A 17,305-nucleotide genomic window follows, 5' to 3' on the forward strand; every position below is an offset into this window, starting at 1 on the left:
GTTGCTCCGCGGCATGTGGGATCTTCACGGACCAGGGCTCGAACCCGTGTCCCCTGCATTGGCAGGTGGATTCTTAGCCACTTCGCCACCAGGGAAGTCCCCCAAATTGCTTTTTTCACTGCTTAAAATGAGAATGAAATAAGCTCTTTCAAGGATTAAAGGAGCTGACGCATCAAGAGGCTCTCTGTTCACAGTCGTTTCCCAAGTGCCTACTTGGGCACAAGGACAGTTATCTGTAAGCACGTGATCTCTGAAGAAACGGGTCCTGCGTGCTGCTCCATCACCCACCTAGAGTATGGGCAGTGCGGCCACCCTAGGGGTGGGGGCCAGGGAGGGACCATGGGCAGGGGGACACTATCTGACACAGGGAGCCACACAGAAGCTCGAAAGGGCCACCAAGTGCCACCCGCCCTCCATTTCTTTTTAAGAACATATCGAAAAGAGCCCTGGGGAAGATTTTGCTGAGCACACTGGACGCTTGCAGGGACCCTGCACATGGTAGGTGAGCCCCCGACCCCATCTTCCAGAGCCTGGCTGCAGCTGGAGGGCATCCTGACCTAGCACCTCTGTCCTAAGTGTCTGGGCTGCAAAATGCCACCTCATTCCTGCCCTGCCCACCTGCGAAGGGTACATTCAGGAACAGGCTTCGGGAAGCTGGAGGTGCTATTTGACAAGAGCAGGGAGCACACACCCCAGGGAAAAGGCCAAACAGAAGCCAGTGTGGCCAGACCCCAGGGGAGCCAGGCAGTTCCCTGTGGGCAGTTTAGACTCACCCACAGTCCTGGGCTTACTGCGGAGGAAGGGCTGTTATCATACCCATTCCACAGATGGGAAGACGGAGGCACAGAGAGGCCAAGGGCCAGCCGTGCCAAAACCTCAGGTCTCTCCCTTAAGTACTAGGCCACGTGGCCCCGTTGTTTAGACAAAGTTCAGGGCAGCAGAATTTCATCAGTGCCAGCTTGTGCCCAATGAAATCAGGAGGAGCAAGGCCGGCTCCTGCCTGACAGGGCCTCACAGGCTGGCGGGGAGACAGACGGCTGAGGAGCATTTGCTCGCTGGCCTCACTGGGCACTGCTGGGCAGGGCTCAGGTATGTCCAGTGCCCTGAATGGTCCCTGGCACCAAGAAGGAGGTCAGAAACTGTGCATTAGAAGGTCCCTTCCCCAGGGTCCTCAGTGGGAGAGCAGCAAGAGGAGGGGGGACAGCTGAACAGGGCTGGGGAGGGCCCAGGGAGGCGGGGGAGCAGCTCTGTGGGCCAGAATGAGCAGACTGACCCGCCCTGCTGCCCACTCTTCCTTTTCAGAGGGGACGTCTGGCCCCTCAGCCATGCTGGATGCCCTGCACCGAGCTCTGGCTGGCTGTGAGCTCCTGCGTAGAGAGCCCTTGGCACCAGCCTCTGCAGCTCCAGCACTCAGCAACTCCCTCCTCATCTCCTGCTGAGGTTGCTAGCCCGGTCTGTGGGCCCCCTGGGCAGCCTGGCCACCATCAGACCAGCCTCGAGCAACAGCCTGGCCACATCCTCGGAACCCTGGAGGTGCAGGCTCCTTCTGAGACTGGCCCCAGTTCAGAGCCCGGCAGCCATCCCTTCCTTGGGTTCCTCCCAGATTCCCTAGCAGCCCCTGCATTCCTGCTGCCGGGGTCCACACTGCCCTAAGGTTGCTGGATCAGCCTGTACCTGCTGCAGTCTCCCCTGCCCTTGGAGTGGAGCTGTACACTCTTCTGCCCGGTCCAGTCCAGAATCTCTTCCCTGGGTTCCCAGGGTCTCCTCCCCTTCCTCCCCACAGCATGCCTGCTGCAGGGACTCTGTGTCCCCAGGTCCACCGGGGAAACTACTCATGCCTCAGGAATTGCGGAAGCCCAGGCAGGGCTGGGGGAACTCCAAGGCGGGCAGCGTGATCACTGCAGGCTTCCTGGTGGAGCTGGCCTTGAACTAGCTCTAGAAGAGGGATAGGATTTAGATAGGCAGAGAGGAGGGAAGGGCATTTCATGTGAGGTAACAGTGAGAGCAAAAGTGCGGTGCCAGAAAGGGCCCCCATTAGTACAGAACCCAGAGCCCCTCTTTCCTGAGCACACAGTAGGTACCAGGCCTCATGGGGTCACAGGAAGGAGGAGGACAAGCTGCCTGGCCTCATCTACCTTAAACTCTCGTAGGAGAGAAAGATACGATGGCAAGTCGTGCATCGCGGGTGAAATCCGGGCTACCCTGAGGTAGAAGAGAGGGTTCTTAATTAAAACTGCAAACCCCAAAGCTATGTAAGAATGTGAAGGCATATGTGAATATACGAAAATTAGAATTTTTGTGTATACAAAAAACTCCACAAATAAAGTCAATTATCAAAGGTAATGGTTTGATAATTTTTTTTTTTATTTTTTTTTTTTTGCGGTACGCGGGCCTCTCACTGCCGTGGCCTCTCCCCTCGCGGAGCACAGGCTCCGGACGCGCAGGCTCAGCGGCCATGGCTCACGGGCCCAGCCGCTCCACGGCATGTGGGATCTTCCAGGACCGGGGCACGAACCCATGTCCCCTGCATCAGCAGGCGGACTCTCAACCACTGCGACACCAGGGAAGCCCTGATAATATTTTTATTAAAAAAAAGAAAAAAAGAAGAGAGAGTTCTGAGAGCTCAGCTGAGAGGGATCAGTTCGAGCCAAGGAGGATGAAGCACTACAGAGACGGTGGGACGAGGGCAGATGCCTGGCAGGGACGGGGCAGGTCAGGGGGCCCTTGATGACAGACGAGGGTTTAGGACTCCATCCCCCAGGCAATGGGGGCCTTGGAGGGTTCTGACCTGCCTCCCAGAGGGTGGAGCAGAGAGGAGGAGACAGGAGGCTGCAGGACTCTGGGAGCAAGGGGTTGCCAAGGGGCTGGAGCAGAGTCATCGGGACACAGAAGGGGAACCCTGGGGGAAGGAGATCAGGGGAGCCCGGGACCAGCAGGCACTCCTGGGCAGGAGCCACAGGGAGGGCTGGAGGACAATGCCCAGCCTTGTGTCTTGTACGAACCTCATCTCATTGGAGGCAAGTTTATAACGTGGACTAGGATGTAGAGGTGCCCAGAGAGGCTGGAGGAGCTACCCAGCGTCACACAGCAAATTAGCATCCAACACTGGACTGAGGCCTGTTTTCTAATCTCATATCTCACACAATTCCTACCACTTCCAGCTGTCTCTGGCTAGGAAACTCCAGGCTTGGGGTCTGGATTCGTTATGGTACAGGCTAAACCACCCTGATAAGAGAGATCCCAATATACTCTGGGTCAAACAGGATAGAACTCTCTCTCCTGTAACAGCCCAGTGGTCCTGGTTGACAGAGCAGCTCTGCTCCATGTAGTCACCCAGGGATCAAGGTTCCTTCCACTTTGTTGCTCTGCCTTACCCTAGGGTGTCATCCTCCTTTGCATGGTGGAAGCCAATTCACCAGCACTGCATCTGCCCTCCACAGGAAGGAGGGGAGAGGCAGGGAAGGGTCAGGCACTCTGGCTCACATCTCCTCTACTCTCATCCCATTGGCCATACCTAGCTGAAAGGGATGCTGGGAAATATCATCTATAGCTGGGAAACCACGTATCCAGCTAATGCTAATATTATTAAAAGAAAAAAGGCAACCAACTGGACCAGGGCCAGCCACGCCCACCAGACCACCCACAGTAGTCAGCCTGACACAACAGAAGGACCTATGCAGTCCACATAGTGGGCACCCTATGGCATATAGCCTGGCTGGAGGAGAGTGCACTGCTGGGACACATAGGACATCTCCTACAAAAGGCTCCTTCTCCAAAGTTGGGTAATGTAACCAACCTACCAGATACACAGAAATAAAAATAGCAAATTAGGCAAAATGAGGTGACAGAGGAATGTGTTCCAAATGAAGGAATAACATAAAACCCCAGAAGAGTTAAGTGAAGCGGAGATAGGTAATCTCCCCAAGAAAGAATTCAGGGTAATGATCATAAAGATAATCAAAGAACTCAGGAGAAGAATAGATGAACAGAGTGAGAAGTTAGAAGTTTTTAACAAAGAGTTAGAAAATATAAAGAACCACCAAACAGAGATGGAGAATACAATAAATGAAATGAAAAACATACAGTGGAAGGAATCAACCGTAGATCATATGATACAGAGGAACAGATCAGCGAACTGGAGGAGAGTAGTGGAAATCACTGAAGCTGAAGAGAAGAAAGAACAGAAATGAAAACGGTTTAAGAGACCTCTGGGATAACATCAAGTGTACTCACATTAGCATTATAGGGGCCCTAGAAGGAAAAGAGAAAGAAAAAGGGACAGGGAATTTATTTGAAGACACTGTAGCTGAAAACTTCCCTAACCTGGAAAAGGAAACAGACATTCAGGTCCAGGAATCACAGAGAATCCCAACAAGAGCAACCCCCAAAAGGACCACACCAAGACACATTCTAATTAAAATGGCAAAAATTAAAGATAAAGAGAGAACATTAAAAACAGCAAGGAAAAGCGACAAGTTACACACAAGGGAACTCCCATAAGGCTATCAGCTGACTTTTCAGCAGAAACTCTGCAGGCCAGAAGGGAGAGGCACAATATATTTAAAGTGATGAAAGGGAAAAACCTACACTCAAGAATACTTTACCTGGCAAGACTCTCATTCAGATTTGAGGGAGAGATCAAAAGTTTTACAGCGGCACCCAACCAGCTTTACAAGAAATGTTCAAGAGACTTCTCTAAGCAAAAAAGAAGAGGCCACAACTATAAACATGAAAATTATGAAAGGAAAAAACTCATTAGTAAAGCAAATACACACTAAAGGTAGTAAACCAACCACATACAAAGCTAGTAGGAAGGTTAAAAGACAAAAGTAGTCAAATCTATATCCACAGTAAGCAGTTAAGGGATACACAAAAACACAGAAAAGGTGATGTCAAAAATATCACAGTGGGAGTTCTCTGGTGGTCCAGTGGTTAAGACTCCGCGCTTCCAAGACAGGGGGCACAAGCTCCACCCCTGGTCAGGGAACTAAGATCCCGCGTGCCATGCAGCAAGGCCAAAAAAAAAAAAAAAAATCACAGTAATTATGAGGGGAGGGGAGTACAAATACAGGGATGTTAAAATTTGTTTGAAATTAAAAGGTCAGCAACTTAAAATAATCACACATATATAGATTGCTATATATAAACCTCATGGTAACCTCAAACGAAAAATCTGTAATAGATACACGCACAAAAAGAGTAAGGAATCTAAATACAACACTAAAGATAGTCATCGTATCATAAGGGACGAGAAGAATGAGGGAACAAAAACCCCAAAACAATTAAACAAAGTGTCAATAATTACATGCCTATCAAAAATTACTTCAAATGTAAATGAACTAAATGCTCCAATCAAAAGACAGAGTGGCTGAATGGATATAAAAACGTATATATGCTGCCTACAAGGGACTCACTTCAGATCTAAAGAGACACACAGACTGAAAGTGAGGGGATGAAAAAAGACATTCCATGCAAATGAAAATCAAAAGAAAGTCAGGATAGCAATACTTACATCAGACAAAATAGACTTTAAAACAAAGACTGCAACAAGAGACAGAAAAGGACATTACATAAGGATCAGGGGATCAATCCAAGAAGATATAACAACTGTAAATATGCACCCAACATAGGAGTACCTAAATACATAAAGCAAATATTAACAGACATAAACAGAGAAATTGACAGTAACAGAATAATAGTAGGGAATTTTGACACCCCACTTACATCAATGGACAGATCATCCAGACAGAAAAAAATCAATAAGGAAACACTAGCCTTAAATGACACATTAGAACAGATGGACTTAAGAGAATGTGTAGATCATTCCATACAAAAACATCAGAATATACTTCTTATCAAGTACACATAGAACATTCTCCCTGATAGATTACTTGCTAGGCCACAAAACAAACCTCATCAAATTAAAAAAACCTGAAGTTGTATCACGCATCTTTTCTGACCACAAAAGCTAAGAAATCAACTACAAGGGGAAAAACTGCAAAAAAACACGAACATGTGGAGGCTAAACAATATGCTACTAAACAACCAATGAATCACTGAAAAAAAAAGTCAAAGAGGAAATAAAAAATACTTGGAGACAAATGAAAATACAACGACCCCCCCCCCACAAAATCTATGGAACACAATTATACTCCAATAAAGCTGTTAAAAAAAATCTATGGAACACAGCAAAAGCAATTCAGAGAGGGAAGTTTATAGCAATAAAAGCCTATCTTAGGAAAAAAAAAAATCTCAAACCAACCATCCTAACTTTATACCTAGAGGAACTAGAAAAAGGAGAACAAAACCTAAAGTTAGGAAGAAATCGTAAAGATCAGAGTGGAAATAAATGAAACTGAGGCTGAAAAAAAATAGAAAAAAATCAATGAAACTAAGAGCTTGTTCTTTGAAAAGATAAATATCAATAAACCTTTAGCCAGACTCATCAAGGAAAAAAGAGGGCCCAAATCAATAAAATCAGAAATGAAAAAGGAGAAGTTACAACCTACACCATAGAAGTACAAAGGAGAATAAGATATTACTACAAACAACCATACACCAATAAAATGGACAAGCTAGAAAAAAATGGACAAATTCCTAGAAATGTACAACCTCCCAAGGCTGAACCAGGAAGAAATAGAGAAAATGAACAGACTAATTACCAGTGCTGAAATCTCAAACTGAATCAGTAATTAAAAGAAAAAAAACTCCCAACAAAAGTCCAGGGCCAGATGGCTTCACAGGTGAATTCTACCAAACATATAGAGAAGAGTTAAACACCTATCCTCAAACTATTCCAAAAAATTGCTGAGGAAGGAATGCTTCCAAATTCACTGTATGAGGCCAGCATCACCCTGATACCAAAACCAGACAAAGATAACACACACACACACACACACACACACACACACACACACAGAAAAGACAATTATAGGCCAGTATCACTGATGAACATAGATGAAAAAATCCTCAACAAAATATTAGCAAACCAAATCCAACAATACATTAAAAGGATCATACACAGTGATCAGGTGGAATTTATCCCAGGGATGTAATAAGGATATTTCAATATCCACACACAAAAATATCAACGTGGTACACCACATTAACAAACTGCAGAATAAAAAAATCGTATGATCGGACTTTCCTGGTGGTGCAGTGGTTAAGAATCCACCTGCCAATACAGGGGACATGGGTTTGAGCCCTGGTCCGGGAAGATCCCACATGCTGCAGAGCAACTGGGCCCGTGCGCCACAACTGCTGAGCCTGTGCTCTGGAGCCTGAAAGCCACAACTACTGAGCCCATGTGCCACAACTACTGAAGCCTGTGCGCCTAGAGCCCGTGCTCCACAACAAGAGAAACCTGCACACTGCAATGAAGAGTTGCCCCTGCTCACCACAACTAGAGAAAGCCCATGCGCAGCAATGAAGACCCAATGCAGCCAAAATTAATTAATTAATTTTTTAAAAATCATATGATCATCTCAATAGATGCAGAAAAAGCTTTTGACAAAATTCAACAACCTTTTATGATAAAAAAAAAAACTCTCCAGAAAGTAGATATAGAAGGAATATACCTCAACATAATAAAGGCCATATATGATAAGCCCACAGCTAATATACTCAATGGTGAAAAGGTGAAAGCATTTCCTCTAAGATCAGGGATATCCACTCTACCACTTTTATTTAACATAGTATTGGAAGACCTAGCCACAGCAATCAGACAAGAAAAAGAAATAAAAGGAATCCAAACTGGAAAGGAAGGGTAAAATTGTCACAGTTTGCAGATGACATAATGCTATACACAGAAAATTCTAAAGATGCCACCAAAAAAACTACTAGAGCTCAATGAATTTGGTAAATTCGTAGATACAAAGTTAATGTACAGAAATCTATGACACTTCTATACACTAACAATGAACTATCAGAAAGAGAAATTAAGCAAACAATTCCATTTACAATCACACCAAAAAGAATAAAATAGGGAGTTCACTGGTGGCCTAGTGGTTAGGATTCTGGGCTTCCACTGCTGTGGCCTGGGTTCAATCACTGGTTGGGGAACTGAGATCCCACAAGCCACACAGCACAGCAAAAAAAGAAGAAGAAGAAGAAAACACCTAGGAGTAAATCTAACTAAGGAGGCAAAAGGCCTGTACTCAAAACACTGTAAGACACTGATGAAAGAAATCAAAGACAACAGAAACAGATGGAAAAGGTTTACCGTGTTCATGGTTGGAAGAATATTGTTAAAATGACTGAAGAATATTGTTAAAATGCAATCTCTATCAAATTACCAATGGCATTTTTCACAAAACTAGAAAATTTTTTTCATTTGTATGGAAATACAAAAGACCCTGAAGAGTCGAAACAACCTTGAGAAAGAACAGAGGAGGAAGTACCATGCTCTGTGATTCAGATTATACTACAAAACTACAGTAATCAAGGCAGTATGATATTGGTACAAAAATAGACACATAGATCAATGGAACAGAATAGAGAGCCCAGAAATAAACCCACACACCTATGGCCAATTAATCTACAACAATGGAGGCAAGAATTTACAATGGGGGAAAGAATCTCTTCAATAAGTGGGCTGGGAAAACTGGACAGCTACATGTAAAACAATGAAATTAGAATATTTTCTCACACCATATACAAAAATAAACTCAAAATGGATTAAAGGCTTAAATACAAGGCTGGAACTCCTGGAGGAAAACTCCTAGAGGGATAAAACTCCTAGAGGAAAACACAGGCAGACACTCTGACATAAATCATAGGAATTTTTTGGATCTGTCTCCTAAAGCAAAGGAAAAAACAAAATAAAAAAATGGAACCTTTGTTTAAAAGGTCAACTTAAAAGCTTTTGCACAGAAAAGAAAACCATCAACAAAATGAAAAGATAACCTACTGAATGGGAGAAAATATTTGCAAGTGATATAACCATTAAGGTGTTAATATCCAAAATTATGTAAACAGCTCAAACAATTCAAAATTTTTAAAAAAACCGATTTTTAAAATAGGCAGAAGAACTGAATAGACATTTTCCCAAAGACATACAGATGGCCAACAGACATGTGACAAGATGCTCAACGCTGCTAATCACAGAAATGCAAATCAAAACCACAATGAGATATCACCTCACACCTGTTAGAATGGCTACTGTCAAATAGACCACAAAAAACAAATGTTGGCAAGGATGTGGAGAAAGGGAACCTTTGTACACTGTCGGTAGGAATGTAAATTGGTGCAGCCACTATAGAAAACAGTATGGAGTTTCCTCAAAAAACTAAAACTAGAACTACCAGATGATCCAGCAATTCCACTCCTGGACATACATCTGAAGACAATGAAAACAATAATTTGAAAAGACACATGCACCCCAACATTCATTGCAGCACTATGTACAACAGCCAAGACATGGAAGCAACTTAAGTGCCCATGAACAGCCAACTGGATTAATACACACACACACACACACACACACACACACACACACACTGGAATATTACTCCACCATAAAAAAAAGAAATGAAATACTGCCATTTGCAGCAACGTGGATGGACCTAGGGAATATTATGTTCAGTGAAATAAGACAGAAAAACATACTATATGATATCACTCATATTTGGAATCTAAAAAATAATACAAATGAATGTATATGCAAAAACAGACTCACAGATATAAAAAATAAACTTGTATTTACCAAAGGGGAGAGGGAAGGGGGTAAGAAACTATGGAATTATGGATAATTATGGAATTATCAGATACAAACTACATATACATAAAACAAATAAGCAACAAGGATATACTATATAGCACAGGGAATACACCCATTATCTTATAAGATAATATCTTATAAGATAATACCTTATAATTATAAGATAATATCTTATAATAACCTATAATGAAATATAATCTGAAAAAATACTTAAACACTATGCTGTATACCTGAAACTAACACAATATTTTATATCAACTATACTTCAATAAAATAAAAATTAGAGCAGAAATCAATAAAATTAAAAATAGGAAAATAGACGAAAAAAATCAATGACACCAAAAGCTGACTCTTTGAAAAGATCAATAAAATCAACTAGCCTCTAGGCAGGTTAATTAAGAAAAAGAGAGGAGGGACTTCCCTGGTGGCGCAGTGGTTAAGAATCCGCCTGCCAATGCAGGGGACATGGGTTCGATCTCTGGTCAGGGAAGATCCCACATGCCGCGGAGCAACTAAGCCTGTGTGTCACAACTACTGAACCTGCACTCTAGAGCCCACGAGCCACAACTACTGAGCCCGTGTGCCACAACTACTGAAGCCTGCGTGCCTAAAGCCTGAAGAGAAGCCACCTGCAATGAGAAGCCCGTGCATCACAAGGAAGACTAGCTCCCGCTCACCCGTGTGCAGCAACAAAGACCCAACGCAGCCAAAAAGAAAAAGGGAGAAGACACAAATTACTAATATCAGGAATAAAAGAGGCGATCTTACTATAGATTCCATTGACATTGAAAGGATAATAAAGGAAAACTATGAACTCTAAGCCCACACATCTGAACCTAAATGAAATGAACCAATTCTGTGAAAGACACTACCTGCCAAAACTCACACAAGAAGAAATCTGAATAGACTTATATCTATTAAATAATTGAATTAATACCTAATAACCTTCCAAAAGAGAAAGTACAGGCCCAGGTGGGTTCACTGGTAAATTCTACCAAACATTTAAGGAAGAAATTTTCCCAATGCTTTACAATCTCTCGCAGAAGATAGAAGCAGAGGGAATACTTCCTAACTCACTCTATGAGGCCAGCATTACCCTAATACCAAAACTGTACAAAGACATTATAAGAAAAGAAAATTGGGGAATTCCCTGGAGGTCTAGTGGTTAGGACTCAGCGCTTTCACTGCTGTGGTGCGGTTTCAATCCTTGGTCGGGGAACTAAGATCCCGCAAGACACACGGTGCAGCCAAAAAAAAAAGAAAACTGAAGACGGTGTGTCTCATGAACACAGACAGAAAAACCGTCAACAAAATATTAGCAAGTTGAATCCAACACTGTATAAAAAGAATTATACACCACGAACGAGGGGGATTTATCCCAGGTATGCAAGGCTGTTTCAACATCCAATAATCAACTAATGTAATCCATCACATCAACAGGATGAAGAAAAATCACATGATCATATCCATAGATGCAGAAAAGGCATTTGAAAAAAAATCCAACATCCATTAATGATTTTAAAAAAACAACTGTCAGCAAACTAGGAATAGAGGGGAACTTCCTCAGTTTGATAAAGAACATCTACAGAAAACCTACAGTGAACATCACATTTATTGGTGAGAAACTAGACACTCCCACTAAGACCAGGAACAAGGCAAGATGTCCCTCTCAGCATTCATCTTCAACATCTTACTGGAAGTCCTAGCTAATGCAAAAGACAAGAAAAGGAAATAAAAGGTGCTATGGACTGAATACCTGTATCTCAACACATGTTGAAACCCTAATCTCCAAAGTGATGGTATTGGAAGATGAGACCTTTGGGAGATGATTAGGTCACAAGGGTGCAGCCCTCAGGATGATTAGTGCCCTTATGAGAACGGACATGGAACACGCTTCCTCTCTCTGTGTCTCCATCATGTGAGGCTACGATGAGAAAAGGGGCCATCTGTAAACCAGGAGGAGGGCCCAGCCAAAAACCTGACCATGCTGGCACCCTGATGTCAGACTCCCATCCTCCAGAACTGTGAGAAATAAATATACTTGTTGTTTAAGCCCCCCAGTGTATAGTATCTCGTGACTAAGGCAAAAGGCAATAAAGATTAGGAAGGAAGAAACAAAACTGCCTTCATTTGCAGATGACATGGTCATCTACATAGAAATCCAAAAAAATCAATGAAAAAGGGAATTAAAAAGCAACTATAGTAAGATTGCAGGATACAAGGTTAATATACAAAAGTCAACCGTTTTTCTAATACCAGCAACAAACAAGTGTTTGTATCAAAACACAATGCCATTTACATTAGCACCCTCAAAAATGAAATACTTAGATATGAATCTAACAAATGTGTACAAGATCTATATGAGGAAAATTAGAAAACTCCAATAAAATAAATTAAAGAAATAAATGGAGGGCTTCCCTGGTGGCACAGTGGTTAAGAATCCACCTGCCAATGCAGGGGACACATGTTCGATCCCTGGTCTGGGAGGATCCCACGTGCTGCGAAGCAACTAAGCCTGTGCGCTACAACTACTGAGCCTGTGCTCTAGACCCCGTGAGCCACAACTACTGAGCCCACGTGCCACAACTACAGAAGCCCACGCACCTGGAGCCCGTGCACCGCAACGAAGAGTAGCCTCCATGCAGCAATAAAGACCCAACGCAGCCAAAACTAAACAAAAAATAAATAAAATAAAATAATAAAATAAATAAATTTATTTTTTAAATGAAATAAATGGAGGTATATTCCATGTTCATGGACAGGAAGACTCAATATCATCAAGATGTCAGTTCTTCAAGTTGATCTCTCCATTCAATGCATTTCTGATCAAAATTCCAGCAAGTTATTTTGTGGGTATTGACCATCTGATTCTAAAGTTTATATGGAGAGGCCAAAGACCCAGAGTTGCCAACTCAATATTGAAAGAGAAGAACAAACTTGAAACACTGGCAGTATCAGACTTCAAGACTTACTACAAAACTACAGTCATCAAGACAGTGTGGAATTGTACTGCCTCACACTGGTCAGAATGGCCATCATTAAAAAGTCTACAAATAGGGGGCTTCCCTGGTGGCACAGTGGTTGAGGGTCTGCCTGCTAATGCAGGGGACACAGGTTCGAGCCCCGGTCTGGGAAGATCCCACATGCTGTGGAGCAACTAGGCCCGTGAGGCACAACTACTGAGCCTGCGCGTCTGGAGCCTGTGCTCCACAACAAGAGAGGGCAAGATAGTGAGAGGCCCGCGCACCACGATGAAGAGTGGCCCCCGGTTGCCACAACTAGAGAAAGCGCTCGCACAGAAACGAAGACCCAACACAGCCAAAAATAAAAACAAATTTTAAAAGAAAAGTCTACAAATAACAACTGCTGGAGAGGGTGTGGAGAAAAGGGAACCCTCCTACACTGTTGGTGGGAATGTAAATTGGTGCAGCCACTATGGAAACCAGTATGCAAGTTCCTCAGAAAACTAAAAACAGAACTACCATATGATCCAGTAATCCCACTCCTGGGCATATATACAGAGAAAACCATAATTCGGAAAGATACATGCACCCCAATGTTCACTGCCGTACTATTTGCAGTATCCAAGACATGGAAACAACCTAAGTGTCCGTCAACAGAGGAATGGATAAAGAAGATGTGGTACATGTATACCATGGAATATTCCTCAGCCATAAAAAAGACCGAAATAATGCCACTTGCAGCAACACGGATGGACCTAGAGATTGTCATACTGAGTTAAGTAAGTCAGACAGAGAAAGACAAATGTCATGTGATACCCCTTATATGTGGAATCTAAAAAAAAATGGTACAAATGAACTTATCTACATAACAGAAATAGAGTTACAGATGTAAATTATGTTTACCAGAGGGTAAGGGGGGGTAGGGATAAAATGGGAGATTGGAACTGACAATATACACACTACTATATATAAAATAGATACCTAATAAGAACCTACTGTATAGCACAGAGAACTCTACTCAATACTCTGTAATAGCCTATATGGGAAAAGCCTCTAAAAAAGAGTGGATATATATGTATGTATAACAGATTCACTTTGCTGTACACCTGAAGCTAACACAACATTGTAAATCCACTATACTCCAATAATTTTTTAAAAATTAGACACAGACCTTACACCCTTCATAAAAATTAACTCAAAGTGGATCATAGATCTAAATGTAAAATGCAAAACTTTAAAACCCCTGGAATACAACACAGGAGAAAATCTAGAGGACCGCGAGTATGGCTATGATTTTTTAAATACAACAAAGGCATGATCAATCAAAAATGGCTGATAAGCTGGACTTTGTTAAAATTAAAAACTTCTGCTCTGAGAAAGACACTGTCAAGAGAATAAGCCACAAGACAAGCCACAGACTGGGGGAAAATATTCGCAAAAGACACATGTGATAATGGACTATTATCCAAAATATACAAAGAACTCTTAAACTCAATAATAAGAAAACAACCTGATTTTTTTTTTATGGGCAAAGACCCTGAACAGTCAAACCACCAAAGAAGATACAGAGATGGCAAATATGCAAATGAAGAGATGTTCAACATATGTCATCAGGGAAATGCAAATTAAAACAAGGAGCTACCACTGCACGCCTGTTGGGATGGCCAAAATCCAAAACATTGACAGCACCAAGTGCTGACAAGGATGTGGAGCAACAGGAACTCTCGTGCCCCCGTTGCTGATGGAATGCCAGTTTGCTGGTAGAAAAGCCACAAGCCGTAGAACCACTTTGGAAGACAGTTTGGCAAATTCTTAAAAACTAAACATATTCTTACCACATGATCCAGCAATTGTGCTCCTTAGCATTTACCCAAATCAGCTGAAAAGCGATGCCCACACGAAAACCTGCACACAGATGTCTACAGCAGCTTTATTCAGAGTTGCCAAATCTCGGAAGTGACCAAGATGTCCTTCAGTAGGTGATGGATAAATAAACTGTGGTCCTTTCAGACAATGGAATATTATTCAGTGCTGGAAAGAAATGAACTATCAAGCCGTGAAAGGACACAGAGGAACCTTAAGTGCATATTATTATGTGAAAGAAGCCCATGTAAAAAGGCTACAAACTGTAGGATTCCAACTATATAACATTCTGGAAATGGAAAAACTATGGAGACAGTGAAAAGATCAGTGGTTGCCAAGGGCTGGGTGAGGAGGGAGGGATAAACAGGTGAGGCACAGAGGAATTTAGGGCAGCAAAAATATGCTCTATGGTACAATAATGCCAGATATACACTGGTCAAAGTCCATAGAAGGTACAAACCCAAGCATGAACCCTCACGTAAACTATGGATTCTGGGTGATGCTGTAAGTTCATCAGGTATAACAGATGCACCACATTAGTGGGCGAGTCTGTGGGGATAAAGGGCAACTCTGTACTTTCCACTCAGTTTTGCTGTGAACCTAAAACTGATCTAAAAAGTACTGTCTATTCAAAAAAGGAGAAAGGGAGAATGGGCACAGGAGGTCCCTCAGCTACCTTTGGGCAGAGTCAGCCCTGGCGTCAGGTGCCTCCTGGACCCTTAGCCTTGCCGGCCTGCAGCCTGGTGACCTTCCCTTTTACCCAGCGGGGAGAGGCTGGGACCCCCTCAATCCCAGACCTTGAACTTGGACGTGACCTAAGCACCTGTCTAATGCTCTGCCCTGGCCCAAGGTCAGGTGGCTGCTCCCAGCCCAGCGAAGCCTGGCCCAAGGCCTCAGGGCGACAGATCCTGAGAAGACCACGGACTTTTCTGGAGAAAGGCCTGGGTCTGTGACCGACAGAAGCCAGGCGTGGGGTTTCCTCCCACCTCCACCCTGACTGACGAGGATGCTGATTTGGGGCCTTGCCCATGGCCATGCAGCCCAGCCATCGAGCCAGGATTCAGGCCCCGGGCTGGCCGACCCAAGCCCACACTCATGACCACTTAACCACCCTGTCACCATGATAAACAGGCAGGGCCTTCACTGGGCACCGAGGTCTGAGGTCACTGACAGGAAAGGGAGTCAAAGGGTACAGTTTCACAGAAAGGCGGGGCCCACCTTTGCTGAGCTGAAGACCGGGGTGATTTCTCCAGGGGAGAAATGTGGAGCCCGGGGAGCTGACATCATGGGAAACAGGGCTTCCTTCCGTCAGAAGCAGCAAAGTGCACAATTCCTGAGAAACTCTCACCAAAAACAGGGCCTGAAAATCAGTCACAACCTGGACCTGGAAGTTTCCTGTCACTTGAGGCTCCTGGGAGCTCCATTAACCAATTATCCCTTCACAGGGCCTCTCAATAAAGCTGCAGAGTTTTCCTGACAGAGGCCTTGCAACGATTGATATTTGAATTTGAAAATTTCCTGTTAAACTGTCTACAAAGTCTCCTTTGAGATATAAAGCCAAATTCTCTTCCCTTTGAGTGTGAGCTAGACTTAGCGACTCACTTCTTTTTTTTTTTTTAATTTATTTTATTTATTTTTGGCGGCATTGGGTCTTCGTTGCTGCACGCGGGCTTTCTCTAGTTGTGGCGAGCGGGGGCTACTCTTGGTTGCATTGCACGGGCTTCTCACTGTGGTGGCTTCTCTTGTTGCAGAGCACAGACTCTAGGCATGCAGGCTTCAGTAGTTGTGGCACGCAGGCTCAGTATTTATGGCTCGCGGGCTCTAGAGCGCAGGCTCAGTAGTTGTGACGCACAAGCTTAGTTGCTCCGCGGCACGTGGGATCTTCCCGGACCAGGGCTCGAACCCGTGGCCCCTGCATTGGCAGGCGGATTCTTTACCACTGCGCCACCAGGGAAGTCCCGTGACTCACTTCTAACAGAGAACGGCGGAATTGCTGGGGTGCTCTCGGACACCAGGGCCTGAAAAGCCTGGGCAGCCTCCTCGCTCCCCATGTCAAGAAGGTACCCAGGCGCCCTGTGGAAAAGACCATGTGACAGGACATCAGCGTCCTCTGTCAATAGCCAGCAAGGAACCAAGGCCTCCAGCCAACGGCCCAGCTCACATCTCAGAAGCGTGTCCTCCAGCCCAGGTCAGGTCTTTAGATGAGCGTAGCCCCAGCTGAGGTCCTGACTGCAGTATCCAGAACCAGACCTGCCCAGCTAAGCCACTCCCTAGGGCTTGACCCACAGGAACTGAGCTCATAAAGGAATGCGTGTTACTGTTTTAAGCTGCTAGTTTGGGGAATGATGTGTTATGCAGCAGCAAGAGATAACAAATACATTTCCTAGTGAAAAACCATGCTTCCTCAGCACACAGGGTGATTTGGGAGTGCTCCGGCAGGTGTTTAGGTATATTAGTAACCTTCGGAGGCCTGACAGTGATAACCAGCAGGTTAGAAGGAGGACCAACCCTGCTCCCCGCACCCAGACACAGAGCCGGCTGAAGGAGCTCTCAAGGGCACGGAGATACTGGGGGAAGACGCAGGCCTGATGGATCCCCCTGCCACCAGCCGCAGACTGACGCAACACACCCTGGCCAAGGGCATCCTGGGGGCCTGGGGGGCCAGGGGGGCAGGCAGCCAGGAGTCGAGGAGGTGACAGGAAGCGGAGACTGTGCAGCCAAGGCTCCAAGTGCCCGGTGCATGCGCCACTGTCCCACTGGA

The 17,305-nt window shown here is 44.4% G+C and overlaps 1 protein-coding gene across 2 annotated transcripts in view; it reads left to right on the forward strand.

Moving 5' to 3' along the window:
• Positions 1–2,361, forward strand: part of EFCC1 (EF-hand and coiled-coil domain containing 1) — a 33,046-nt gene extending 30,685 nt beyond the window's left edge. For both annotated transcript variants that reach the window (XM_073787773.1, XM_033865528.2), the window contains exons 7-8: positions 429–498; positions 1,303–2,361. In XM_073787773.1, coding sequence (XP_073643874.1) covers positions 429–498; positions 1,303–1,439 — 207 coding nt within the window. In that variant the 3' untranslated portion in view covers positions 1,440–2,361. The remainder of the gene's footprint in view (positions 1–428; positions 499–1,302) is intronic.
• Positions 2,362–17,305: the final 14,944 nt, after the last annotated feature.

This window comes from Tursiops truncatus, chromosome 10 (genome assembly GCF_011762595.2).
Source record: "Tursiops truncatus isolate mTurTru1 chromosome 10, mTurTru1.mat.Y, whole genome shotgun sequence".
Taxonomy (NCBI): Eukaryota; Metazoa; Chordata; class Mammalia; order Artiodactyla; family Delphinidae; genus Tursiops; species Tursiops truncatus.